Source organism: Trichosurus vulpecula, chromosome 2, assembly GCF_011100635.1.
Source record: "Trichosurus vulpecula isolate mTriVul1 chromosome 2, mTriVul1.pri, whole genome shotgun sequence".
NCBI lineage: Eukaryota > Metazoa > Chordata > Mammalia > Diprotodontia > Phalangeridae > Trichosurus > Trichosurus vulpecula.
Window position 1 is genome coordinate 36362083 of NC_050574.1, and position 12380 is coordinate 36374462.

At 54.3% G+C, this 12380-nt stretch overlaps 1 protein-coding gene across 1 annotated transcript in view; it reads right to left on the reverse strand.

The window, feature by feature from the left end:
* Window positions 1-1017: 1017 nt before the first annotated feature.
* The window catches only part of SIPA1L3 (signal induced proliferation associated 1 like 3), a 71157-nt gene continuing 59794 nt past the window's right edge, over window positions 1018-12380 (reverse strand). The window contains exons 18-20 of the mRNA XM_036746704.1: window positions 9811-9940; window positions 3663-3744; window positions 1018-3388 (exon numbers count right to left, since the gene is read on the reverse strand). Of these exons, the coding sequence (XP_036602599.1) occupies window positions 3239-3388; window positions 3663-3744; window positions 9811-9940 (362 nt within the window). The 3' untranslated portion in view covers window positions 1018-3238. The remainder of the gene's footprint in view (window positions 3389-3662; window positions 3745-9810; window positions 9941-12380) is intronic.

Here is a 12380-nt window from a genome sequence, read left to right on the forward strand (position 1 = left end):
GGGGCTCGACACCTCCCTAGAAGACATCCCAATGGACCTCTACACTTGTTGCTGAGGCATGGGCTCTCAGCTGGGTGCCTGGAAGTGGAGATGGACCCATTCCCACTCACCCTTGGGAGGTCAGTCTGTGGCTCTGCCTGTGGGTGGCTTAGGGATCAGTTGGGTCAGGGTTACAGAGACTTGGTTTGGGACCTGCCACTCTGTGTCCAAGAGTCAGATGAATCTGGGGATGGAGCTGAGGCCTGGCTTCCAGGTTTTTCTGTGGTTAAGGATTTGCCCAGGACTGGGTTTGGGACTGCCATTCTGGGACCTTAGCTAGGGGTCTGCGGGTGGTTGGCACTCAAGCTGGGGATAGATTCCAGTCCATTAGCAGGGAAGAGACCTGGCCTGACCCGGGGCAGCAGCCATCCTGATGCTCTCCACTTCCCCCCCAACAAAGGTCTGAGGATCCTGAAGGCAGAATAGGGTGTGTTGGCCAGCCAGGAAACAGAAATTCATGGAATAACACCCAGAACATGCCAATGTAGGGGTGGTAGGGGTAGTTAGGAAACCAATATGTTGGGCAGCTGGCTTCATCCCAAACCTACGCACTTCCTTGAGGGGGCAGTGGGCCAGGACAGGGGCCAGTATTCAAAAATCGACAGTAGGCTGGAACAATAAAATCACTTAGCTGGAAGGGGTCATCTTGTCCAGCTCCACTTAGAACCACACCTGGGATGTCAGGCCCTGTCACACCCCACAAGATGGGGAGCTCCCTCTCCTCCTGTGGCGGCCTGTGCCACTGTTAGACCGCTCTCCCTTACAAAGGGGTAGTCGAGCAGATGCCACCTGAGGTGGACTTGCCAGTCTCCTCTCTCGTGATTCATATCCCAGTCATCCAGGCAGCAAGAACAAACAATTTCTATGAAACATTTATTTCCTCTGAAACTTCCAGAAACAAGACCCCTAATCTCAAGACTGGGTGGAATAACAAGGACAAAAAAAGAATGTACCCACCCACCCACCCCTGCAATAAAAAACAAACAAAAAAAAACCAGTCGACATAGGAAAAGGTGCTGCTGTCAACCACCAAGAAAAATGCCAGGGCAAAATTAAATAGACAGATTTTATCTGTATAGATCCTTACAAAATGATAACAAAAAACCGCAACGGCTGTAATTTACACTTGGTCAACGTATACAATCACGCCCCAGAATGATTTGAATGATCCCTAGACATGAAGGGGAGACAAAAGCATTGGAAGGGTAGGGGGCCCTCCTAGGGAGACCCCAGAGAGAAGGGCTGGGAGAGACACCGAAGTAAGGCGACTGGGCCAGTAATGGGAGGGCCACACTCACCAGGGCCTCCCTGTAGCCCATCTGGCAGGGGGAAGGGCAGCTAGGAGATTTATGGATACATTTTCCTATCTCCAATATTTTATCCCCTGCTCTCTCTCATCCAATCAGGACTGAGCTGGTTTGAAACTGAAGGGGCCTAATTACATTGGAGGAAGATGTGGTTAACACCCCTTTCCCTTCCCCCTCCCCCTCTTAATGAACCCTTTCTGCACCAGGGAGATGGCCCCCATTAAGGGGGGGGTGAGACAAATGTCAGGGCTGGAGTTGGGGGTGCTGCTTTGGGGGCCAGAGGGCCCCACATCTGCCTACAGCCATGTCAAGGGAGGAAAAGGAGACCTGGGATCTGCTGCCAAGCACACCCCTCTTTTCTAGAAGATGACCAGAGGATTCTTTGGAGGAAAAAAACCAGTCTAGCCGCAGCCCAAGTCTCCAGACCCCGATGTGGCTTTCTTTGACTCTGGGCCATGGAAGACACGGGAGCCTCCAGGGCTCTCCAGCCCGGCCACCCCCTTGCTTGGCTGTCCTCCTCTAGCCTCTGGGGCCTGGGGCTGCGATTGGCCCAGCTTGGGTTGGGGGAATCTATGGGAAACTTGGCTTTGAAGATTGTGTCCTCAGCATGAGGCTGGAAATAGATCCACAGAGGATTACTACTGAATTGTTCTGTGGTGGCTTTGCATGAAAAAATAAATATATATTATATTTATACTTTTTTTAAAGAAAAAAACAGCTGCTCTTTTCCTAAGCTCCCAGCATAGTACCACATGTAGCTGCCAGGCCGGGTGCGCAGGCCTGCCGCCCGGCCTGTCATTCCTTATTGCCTTAGAGAAGCTGCAGGCAGCGAGGGAAGGGCTGCCCCAGTGTGTGTCCTATAGGAGCAGGCCTGAAGCCTCAACCAGAGTCCAAGGACCCTGGTGGCTTTCAAAGGAAAAAAAGAGAAAAGAAAACTCCTTTCTAATTCTCCCACCCCAGCCCCTCCTTAGCAGGGGAAGAGATGGGGGGTTTGGACCCCATGTTCAGGAATATGGAGTGGGCCTCAGGGTAAGCTCGGAGTGGGGGACAAAGGCCATGTGCAGCCTCACCACGGGCCGGAGCCCCCAGCCCTCAGCCACAGTCTGGATTCAGTAGTTTTGGCATCAGTGCTAAGCGGGCCCTGAGGGGCAGGGGAAGGAGGAAGGGGGTAAAGCCAACAGCAGCCCCAACCCCACCCTTTAGTGACTACTGGGCCAAGCAGGCTGCCCTTGGCGGCCAGACAAGTCTCGTAGAAAAAAAGACTACAAACTGTCCTATTTATACAAATATAGTGTTTCTTTCTCTCTGTCCCGATAAAGAACATTTACACTCTGAACATTGGGATTTCTCCACCTTGGGTTTACTAGAAAGTAATTTAGCTTGGAAAAAAGTGCTCCGTTTTTTCGGAAACTTGATGGGAAGGGGCAGGTAGGGGAGGCATTCCCCCTGTCTACCCCCACCCCCCCAGTTGGTCCAAAGGGTTTCTATATTGCATTGGAACTCAATATACCAAGGGCTGGCCAGTGGGTTCAAGGTTTCATGACAGTGAGGAAGACTGGTCACTAGTGTGGGTATACTGCCCCAGGGGCTTCTGGGCAGGGGAGCCTCTACATGCCCTCAAGCCCAAGTGACTCCAAGGACCCATCTCCACCCTGCCTTTGGGGACAGCCTGGCACCCTGTGCTGCCCCAGGAGAAGAGGCAGTGAGCAGCAGATGTGCCATGGGATACACAGGGGACAGCCCCCCACCATGGGACAGGGCAAGGGCTCCCCAACAACTGTGACTTTGCCAGGGGTGGGCTCTGAGGTGGCCCGCAGCACTGGCCAGCCCGAGGGAAGAGGGGAGTAGGGGACGGGCAGGGGGTGGGGGGAGGCCCCAGAAGACCCCTCCCTTCAGGGCTCCTTTTTCTCCACAGTGGTGGAGAAGATCTCGGCAAACCTTCGCAGCTGCTCATTGGCCGCCTGCGATTCCTCCTGCAGCCGCTGGTTGTTCTGCCTCAGGGTGGCCACCTCCGTCTGCAGGACCACCTTGTCCTGTTTCTCCTACAGAGAACAAAGACCATGAGGGGCTGGGCACAAGGGGACAGGATACAGAGGGCCACGTGACATCTGTGGGGCCTGGGAGGTGACAGGCTGGTAATTGGCCATCACTTGTCTACAAGGCTGCATTATGGAGGGCTTGTTGAGGAGGAGCATGGGATTCTAGATCCAGGCCCAGAGACAGCAAGGTACCTGCCCAAGGTCACACAGCACAGGAAGCCCCAGCTGAGGGGAGCCTTGAGCCCTGCCCCCCGCTGCCGGTACCCGTTTCTCTTACCTTCTGAAGGTCGTTGTGTAGCTGCCTCAGCATCACTTCTAGTTGGTACACCTTCCCAGGCAGGTCCACAGGGGGCTCCTCGCTGAAGGGAGGGGGAGAGGCAGAGTCAGTCCCACGGTCACTGGCCCCCACGCCAGCCCGTCAGATCTGGGCCCAGTTTTTAGGGCAGAGTCGTCCCCTGCCCGCCCCCAGACGGCCCCCTGTCCTCTTGTGTAAGGATGTACAGAGCTTTCTGATGCTTGCTAAGCACCTAACAAACACTAACTCACTTAAGAACTCACTAACTCACTCACAGAACAACCCTACTATAATCCTATTTTACAGATGAGGAAACTGAGGCATAGAGTGCCGCACAGCAAATAAAGGGTCTAGGGATGGATTTGAACTCAGGTCTTTCCTGCCTCCTCAGTCCAGGCTTGGTGCACCACCACATCCCCTTCCCTCGCCAAACCCCATCTCTGGGGCCCCACTGTGGCATCCACATCTGTTAGACACAAAGACCTGAATGGGCACCTTTCTGCCTCTGCCAGGAGGGCTCTCTGGTGCCCCCAAATCTTCGTTACGCTTCAAGCCCATGTTCCTGTAACTGGGGGGAGGGGGGGAAGGACCAGATGTTTCTCCTTCCTCATGGGTCTACAAATCAGTTTCCCAAGATGTCCCTGGGAAGTCATGCTCCGGACTAAACCTCCAGGGCCCTGTCCTAAGGGCAGAAGTCCAAGGAGACCAGGCACAGAGATCTGGGTGAGATGGCGGAGGGAAGAGCCATCTGATACACCTGAATCTCCCTGCGTGGCTCCTGGAGCTTGGGAGGGCCTATGGGGAGGCTAGTGCCCACAGGTGACAATGCTGAGGGCTAGGGGAGGGGGCCCAGGTCGACCCTGCCAAGTTCTCACTAGCTCTGGCCTGGGGCCCCTAGGGACACTGGACGCTCTAGGTCATGGGAACCACGGCCCAGAGATGTGCTGAGAAGGGCTCCATCCACATAGGGGCCCCAGAACCTCTTACTAAAGGTGGGGCGGGGGGAGGGAAGCTCATTCTGTTTCTCGCACCAGAGCCCAGGTGAGAAGGGCCCTGGGGGATTGGGACATCCCTTTGCTAGGATGACTTCACATCAGGTCAGGCTGTCAGAGGGGTGTGGCCCTGACCCCAGCCAGGCTCCAGCCTTCCAAGGAGACTAAAATCCACCCCACATACCCCAGGCAGCAAGTCCCAGAACAGCTACCTGAGCCAGCTTCCTGGAAACAGGCATGTGCACTGGCGATGGCCGGCTGGACCTTATGGCTGCTCTCAGTCCATCTGTACTGAGCAGAGGTCTGGGACAGGCCTTGGGACAAAGCCTCCAGTACCTCAGGCTCCCAGCAAGTCTGCATTCCAGACAGAAAGGATGACGGCTTCCTCCCAAAACAGGAAAGGGACTCTGGGTGATCTTGTCCAGTCCCCTGACCTCAAGCTTTATGGCTGCTCCTGGATTTTTGCAGATTCAGGGATGAAAGTGGGGGGGTGGGGCACATGGCAGGAAGGGAATAGTTTCTGTCAGCTATCTGGGACTGAGGTTTTAGGTGGTCTAGAAAACAATTCTTCTCTGCCTTAGACCCAAAAATGAGTGAGGAACAGATGGCTGGGGGATATCTAAGAACCAACGAAGATGAGGAAGACAAGAAACTGAGGGGGGCTGAACCCTAAAACAGGAGGGACTGCTTGTAAGCTGTACAGAAATAGGGTCAGGATGAAGGGAGAGAAGTTTATAGACAAGAAGGGGAGCATTAAGAGGAAACTGGGAATGCCAGAAGCCTGATCCTGGGGAGGAGACATGGGCATTTCTGTCTGAGAGGGGGTGGCAGAGGATGGGACCCCTTGCAGGGAAGCAGCTGCTTCCTGGAGCTGTCCCCAGGAGAGGGGAAGACCTCCAATTTTTGGAAGAATAAGGAGGAATGAGGAGCAGCGGGACCTCCCAGTGTCTTGAAGTTCTGGGCTGCCATGGCCAACTCTCACCACTAGATGTCGCTCTTTGGTGCCCAACACATCAACAAAGGCCTGCCCCCTAATATGGCACACAGATCCCATGGATGGGCATGTGGCTCATAGGGACTTCCTACACATTCCTATCTGGTGATCGGGTTTCCTGAAATTGAGCCCAACCAGATTCCTGGACTGGCAGACTAGACAACCTGTTCCTGTACCAACCCATGGTACAGATGAGTCACCCCAACATGGCATCAGAACGACTCCATGCCTGGGCCTGTGGGAAGGAGTAGAGGCTGGCTGGGGTCAGGCTTGACTAGCCCGGAGCTTTTCCAGGGCCCAATGCTCTCCAGGAGATGTAAGGCTCTTGGGTGTCTGCTTCCATTGTCTTGAAGCCTGGGAACCTCACCAGGCCCAGCCAGGCCAGCAGAGGAGAAACAAGCTGGCCCAGAGATGAGCTTTAGGGGCTGAGAACAAAGGCAGCCCAGGAGGAGGGGCTACAAATTAATGGTATCTAACCTCAGTGAGGCCCTCGCTGCCATGGCACCCTCCCTGATTCCTGCTGTCCACTCACCCTTCCCTGGATTCTTGCCATCCACCCACCCTCCCTGATTCCTGCCATTCGTCCACCCTTCCCTTGGTTCCTGCCATCCATCCGTCCTTCTCTTGATTCTTGCCATCCACCCAGCCTTCTCTTGGTTCCTGCCATCCACCCAGCCTTCTCTTCATTCCCACCATCCATCCATCCTTCCCTTCTTTTTTCCTCTAGTGGTCTTATTTCATTTAGAAAAATATTTTAAACTATTTTTGAAACTTTTGCTTCATGTCTTCTAGTAATCTAGCTGAATGTGTCCGAGCTGCATTTTTCTCCGAGGCTTTGTTTGTAGACTTTTTGGAATCATCCTCTCATTCTATGTTTATATTTTGAGCTTCCCTGCCACCATGATAGCTTATTATGGCAAGGTTCTTTTTTTATTTGCCCATTTTTCTGTCTGCTCTCTGACTTCTAATTAGACATTAGAGTTGAGCTTTGCCACCCTTCTGGAGGCAAGGTCTAGGCTGGTCCTGTTGCTGCTTCCTTGGGGTACTGGGTGTTGGTTTATTCCAGAATTTGGGGGATAGGCTGGGGACCTGTAAGCTTTCAATGCTCCCCAAATGGTCTGATCCAGGGCAAAGTCTGGTCATTGTCCCTTGGTCTGAGCTCTGCAAGTTCCTGACCTGGGTATGGGTCTGAGCAAGAGCAGATACTGCTGGACTCTGCCCATATCAGCCAGCTGAGGGGCTCTGCTGGCTCAAAGTGATAGGACTGTAGGGTTCTGGGATTCCTGTCACAGTTATTCCTCTGCAGGCTTCAGACTGGGCTAAAAGCTAGAAGCCTGCTCTGCTCCCAGGACTGAAGCCATGATGCTGCTGCTGGCTACTCTCAGGTCACTGGCAAGGGTCAGAGACTGCTCCTTCTTGGTTTATACATTCTTTCAACCTGCTTCCTGACCTTGGACTTGACTGACTCCCAATTCCTTACTTTGGAATGCCATCCCTTGGAGCAGGTACTGATGACCCAGGACTGGGTAGTAGGTGCTAAAGCCACCAGGTGGTACCTGTTCTGGTCTCAATGCCCCACTACAGGTTTGGGGCCCCCTCTTTCCCAGTGCAGAGTCTAATATTAGAGCACTCTGAGTATGTGCTCCTGCCTAGACCCAGTTTCCACAGACCTCTCTATCTCCCTAAGCTGATCTAGGCTAGAAAAATGTTTCATTGTGACTTTTTCTTGGATTTCCCGACCACTATTCAGTCTGGCGTGTTTTCTAGATCTATTTGGAAGAGTTTTAGGGGGAGCTCACTGCACTGCTAACTGCTACTCTACCATCTTCCAAGCTGCCAATTCCTCATCTCATCCCCTAGCCAACTAGCCAAACTTCTCAAGCTCACCCACCGCCTGGGGCCTCCCTCTATCTTTCCTACCCCTGCCTCTTGCTTTTCCAAGAAGACTGAGTCCATAGTTCACAGCTGGTGTGAACTCACTCGGCTCCCCTTCTCTGCTAATTCCTCTTGTATCTGCACCTTGATCGTTCAAGGCGTTGCCCGGTAGTTAAGTGGCAGAGAGGTGGCTTGGTGGATAGAACACCAGCCTTAAGGGTCAGGAAGACCTGAGTTCAGATCCGACCTCAGATACTTGCTGTGTGACCCTGGGCAAGTCACTTAAACCCTGTCTGCCTTAGTATCCTTATCTGTTGAACAGGGTTATTCTGTGGATCAAACGAGATATTTGTAAAGAGGTTCGCAAACCTCAAAGTGCCAGATAAATGCTGGCTGTTATCGTTATCAACTCCAGCTCCTTCCCTGGCCACCCCCACCCCCACACACACCCAATGCAGGGCAGGCATCCACCTTCTTACAGAGAGATGACATGTCATGTCCTTTGCTCAAAGACCTGCGCTGGCTCCCTACTTCCCACCCACAGACTGAACCGCCTGCACCAGGCTCTTCTCCAGGATCAAGCACAAAGTGTCTTCAAAGCCTTTCCTGACCTGCCCCTCCTACCTTTCTACACTTCCTCTTCCATCCAGGGCCGCTGGCCTCCTGGACCCCCTGGAATGCTCTCCTTCCTCTGCTCTGATCACTGACCATCCTGGCTCCTTCTAAGTCTCAGCTAAAATCCCCCCTTCTACCACAAAGCCTCTCTTCATTCTAATGCCTCCCCTCTGTTAATCATTCCCTATTTATCCTGCACAGAACTTCCTTCGTGCATGTTTGTCTGCATACTGTCTTCCCCGTCAGACTGTGACTGTCTTCCTTTTTGTGTGCCCCTTGCTTGGCACAGCACCTGGCACACAGTAGGTGCTTAATAAATACTTGCTGACTGATTGCTTAGAACTCTCATTGCCTGTTAAATCCCTATTCAAGCCCCTAAACCCAGAGCCCAAGGCCACCTTCTCCAAGAAGCCCTCAGGCCTCAGCCACAAAAAGGGCCTCTTCTGTGACTGTCATGCACTTTACTCAAATGGACTGATTCGTCTTTGTCTGGTCCTGGGACTTTAGCGGGGGAAGAGCAGCACCCACTCTTGTGCACAGGTCTCAGAGAGGTGCTGGGGGGCACTGAGTGGGAAGGGCCCAGCAGGGGAACAGGCCCCGCTGTTTCTTCCTGGGACTTCACTCCCCCATCCAGGCCGTCTTGCAGGCACCTCCGCAGTGTACTACAGCAGCGTCTTAAGGGTGTGTGAGCTCTGGGCCCCCACCACCAAGGTTGTCCGGCTATTGGTCGATAGCATCCTTCCAACATCCCCCCCATTCCATGCAGGGTACCACCACCCTCCACACCGCCTCCCCCACCCCCCCCAAAGAGCCAATGAGGCTGCACCTTGTTCCTGACATCATCTCCTTCTCCCCATGAGGAGCGCCATTGCCTGAACACAGACCTCTGCCATCTCCTGCAAGAGTCTCTCTGCTTCCAGCCTCCCTCCCCTCCAGCTGCCAACACAGCCTTCCATGTTACTCACTAAAATACCGACCCCTCAGTCCTTCGCTGAAGGTCTGGCTGACTTCAGGCGACTCATTCCAGCTGACTCCCCTCATGCCTTCTCTGTTCTCTGCCCTTGGCCTTTCATCTCTTGCCTCTTTGCCTTTGCTTAGGCTACGTCCCCTTCTGCCCTGCATCTCTCAGAACCTTTGGGTTTCTTCAATGTCCTCCCTTGATGCCACTCCAGTCTTGGCCAATGTGCTTGGTTCTGAGTGGTCTCTCCCTCTTCCCAAGACCTGGGATTCCTTCCCTGTATAGACTCTACAGAATGTAAGGCCCTTGAGAGCAGGGACAGATGCCTTCACTTTGACTTCTACCTCTCCAGCCCCTCACCCAGTGCCTGTCCTTGTTGCACCAAAATGGATGCAGGGAGGGGCTGGGTCTTACCTAAACTCAAGCTCTGGCCGAGGGCCCACCGGGAGGGCCTTCCAGTTTATCACGTCTATAGCTTGTCTGTACGTAGTTGCTTGCATGTTGTCTCCCCCGTTAGACTTGTCAGCCCCTCGAGGATAGGGGCTGCCATGGGCCTTTCTTGGTATCCCTAGTGCTTAGTACCTGGCACACAGTAGGCATTTAATAAACGCTTGTTGCCTGACTGTTGAGTGGCTTGCAGGATGCTCATTCACGAGCCCCCGTTGCATACCCCCCTGATGGTTGGTGGTGCCTCACCTCATCGTGGGGGTTGTCCGGGGGGTGGTGGGCGTCCTCTCCAGGCTTGAGTGGACTGGGCTGTGTGCTGGTGCAACGTTGGGGCTCAGGGCCGGGTCGTTGAGAGAGAAGAGAGAGACAGCTCGCTGCACTGTGAGGGAGAGAAGACCAAGTCAGTGTGTTTTGAGAGAACCCCAGTCAAAGCCGGCCCAGATAGGTGGAGAGGGTCTGGGGTGGTGGCTTAGGGAAGGCCCCACGGTCCACCTCACCTCAGACTTGGGGGAAGCGGCTCCACTAGCTGCCCTCTATTTAACAAAGATCCCCTCGGTTAGAATGGGAGCTTCCAGAAAGCAGGGACTGTTGTTGGTGCCTGGCCCACCAGAGCCCCTACAAAGTGTGTGTCAGTTCAAAGCCATCCCCCTGGGCTGAGATGCTGGCGAGGAGGGCATAGCGTTCTGGGCCTCAGGAGAGAGCCACTCACTCCCCCTGACCCCAGACACGCAAGAGGGGGCACATCTGAATCCTGGGATGGGGCCGGTATGCAGCCGAGAACCGTGCCACCTCCGGCTTCTCTTGTCCCTGCCAAGTACAGTAAGACTTCCGAGAGGCCCGCATCAATCGACTCTCTCCCTCCCCCGGCTGGAGGACGGAGCAAGGCCCAGACCTGTCTAGGCACAGCCACATCCAAAGAAAGCTGGAGAAGGTGCAGACGGAGCTGCACTTGCTGCTCTTCCTCTGGGATGTCAGGAGCAAGGTGACCAAGTGGCAGGGGTGGGGGGGGGGGTATAGGAAGCTCCAGGTGATGGGGAAAGCACCTGCCCCAGTCCAGCCCAGTGTCACGGGGACCTGACTCCTACCTGCCTGCCTCCCTCGTCCTGGGCTGTGGGGGTCCCAAGGCCGGGCAGCCCCACTCTGCTGCAGCACGGTGTCTCTGTGCCTCTCCTCCGCAGAGGAGGGCTCATGCCAGGCCCCACTCTGTGATGCTCCTCAAGGAGGAGGCCCAGGGCAGGGCTTCCTCCAGAGGCAGCTACGTCTGACAGGTTGGGGCAGATTCCCCCTGGGGACAGTGCACTCTGTCAGACCTGAAAGGGCAGTTTCCAGAACAGAACAGAGAGCGGCAAGTAGGGAGGAGATGGAGGCTTGCTTCCTTTGCATGGCCTGGTTTCTAACCACTTATGTGGCACTTGTTAATCTGCCCTGGCGTTATAATTATCTGTGCCCAATTCTCACCTGCTTGCCAGTCTGGGAGCAGGAGTAAATGTAGAAGCTTTAGCAGATCAGCTTCACAAGTGTAAGACAGGGAGGTGTGGCTGGGGGTAGATGCACTAAGGAAGATCCTGGGCTAAGAGTGGACCACATGCTCCAATAGCCAAAGTGATTTTAGGCCACATGAAGAGCAATCTAATGCCCCGGACAAGGGAGGAGGTAGTCCAACCATGCTTTGACCATGGGGTCACACCCCCTTTGCACCACTGTGCTCATTTCTGGGCCTCATGTTACAGGGAAAGACATTGGTGAGCTGGAAGGCACCTGGAAGAGGGAGGCGGCCAGTATGGGGAAGGGCTGCAAACTCATGCCATCAAGGGAGCACCTAAAAGGGCTGGGGTGGAGGGGTGGGGGTGGGGAGAGAAGACATGATGACGCTCCAGTGACTGGAAGGGTGAGGAGATCCTGCTGCTTGGCTCCGGGAGGAAAGGACAGGGAGGAGAATTCAGGTTAGGCATAAGACAAAACCCTCCTCCCAATGGAAGTGAGACAGAAGCGGATGGGCTGCCTTCTCTCGGGGCCCTGGTGGGGATGGATGACGCAGACGGCACTGCAGGGGCAGGACGGACTCAGTGCCAGTGAACCAGAGAGTCACTGATTCAGTGCGACTGGCCTGCTCACTGTCACTTTTATGTGACATTAACTTTTCCACCTCCAAGCCTTTGCCTCAGCCACTTTAGAGCTAAGCTTGCATCATTCCTTCCTTTACCCTTAATGTAAATGTGTCAGAGTGGCACTTGGAGCTAGGAAGACCTGAGCTCAAACCCAGTCTCAGACACTTACTGCTGTGTGACCCAGGGCAAATCACCTCCCCTTGTCTGCCTTTGTTTACTCAACTGTAAAATTTGGGGATAAAAACAGCGGCTACCTCCCAGGGTGGCTGTGGGGCTCCAACGAGGGAGCTTGTAAAGTGCTTAGCACAGTGCGTGGCACAGAGCAGGCGCTTAACAGAAGTTTGTTCCCTTCCTATAAAAGTGGTTGGGGGCTGGGCAGTCTCCTGTTTGACCCCTGCTGAATTAGGCCACCCACAAAAGGCCCTAGAGAACTCTAACATGGGATACCCAGTGCCCCTAGGGAGAGGAGCTTAATTGCTAAAAGCAGGAGAGAGAATGAACACCTGTAGGGCCTCCCAGAGCCTCCGAGTAACTGGGAACTCAAAGACTGACCCCCTGGGGACGGGAAGGGCTATGGCCATCGGATCTGGAACAGCAAAGGGACTTGCCTACGGCTATGTGGAGGGCACCTCCCAGAGAGAGATGGAGAATGTGCTGCTCATTGCCCAGGGAAGGGGAGAGGGAGAAAGGGAAGAGGCGGGATGTTATGGA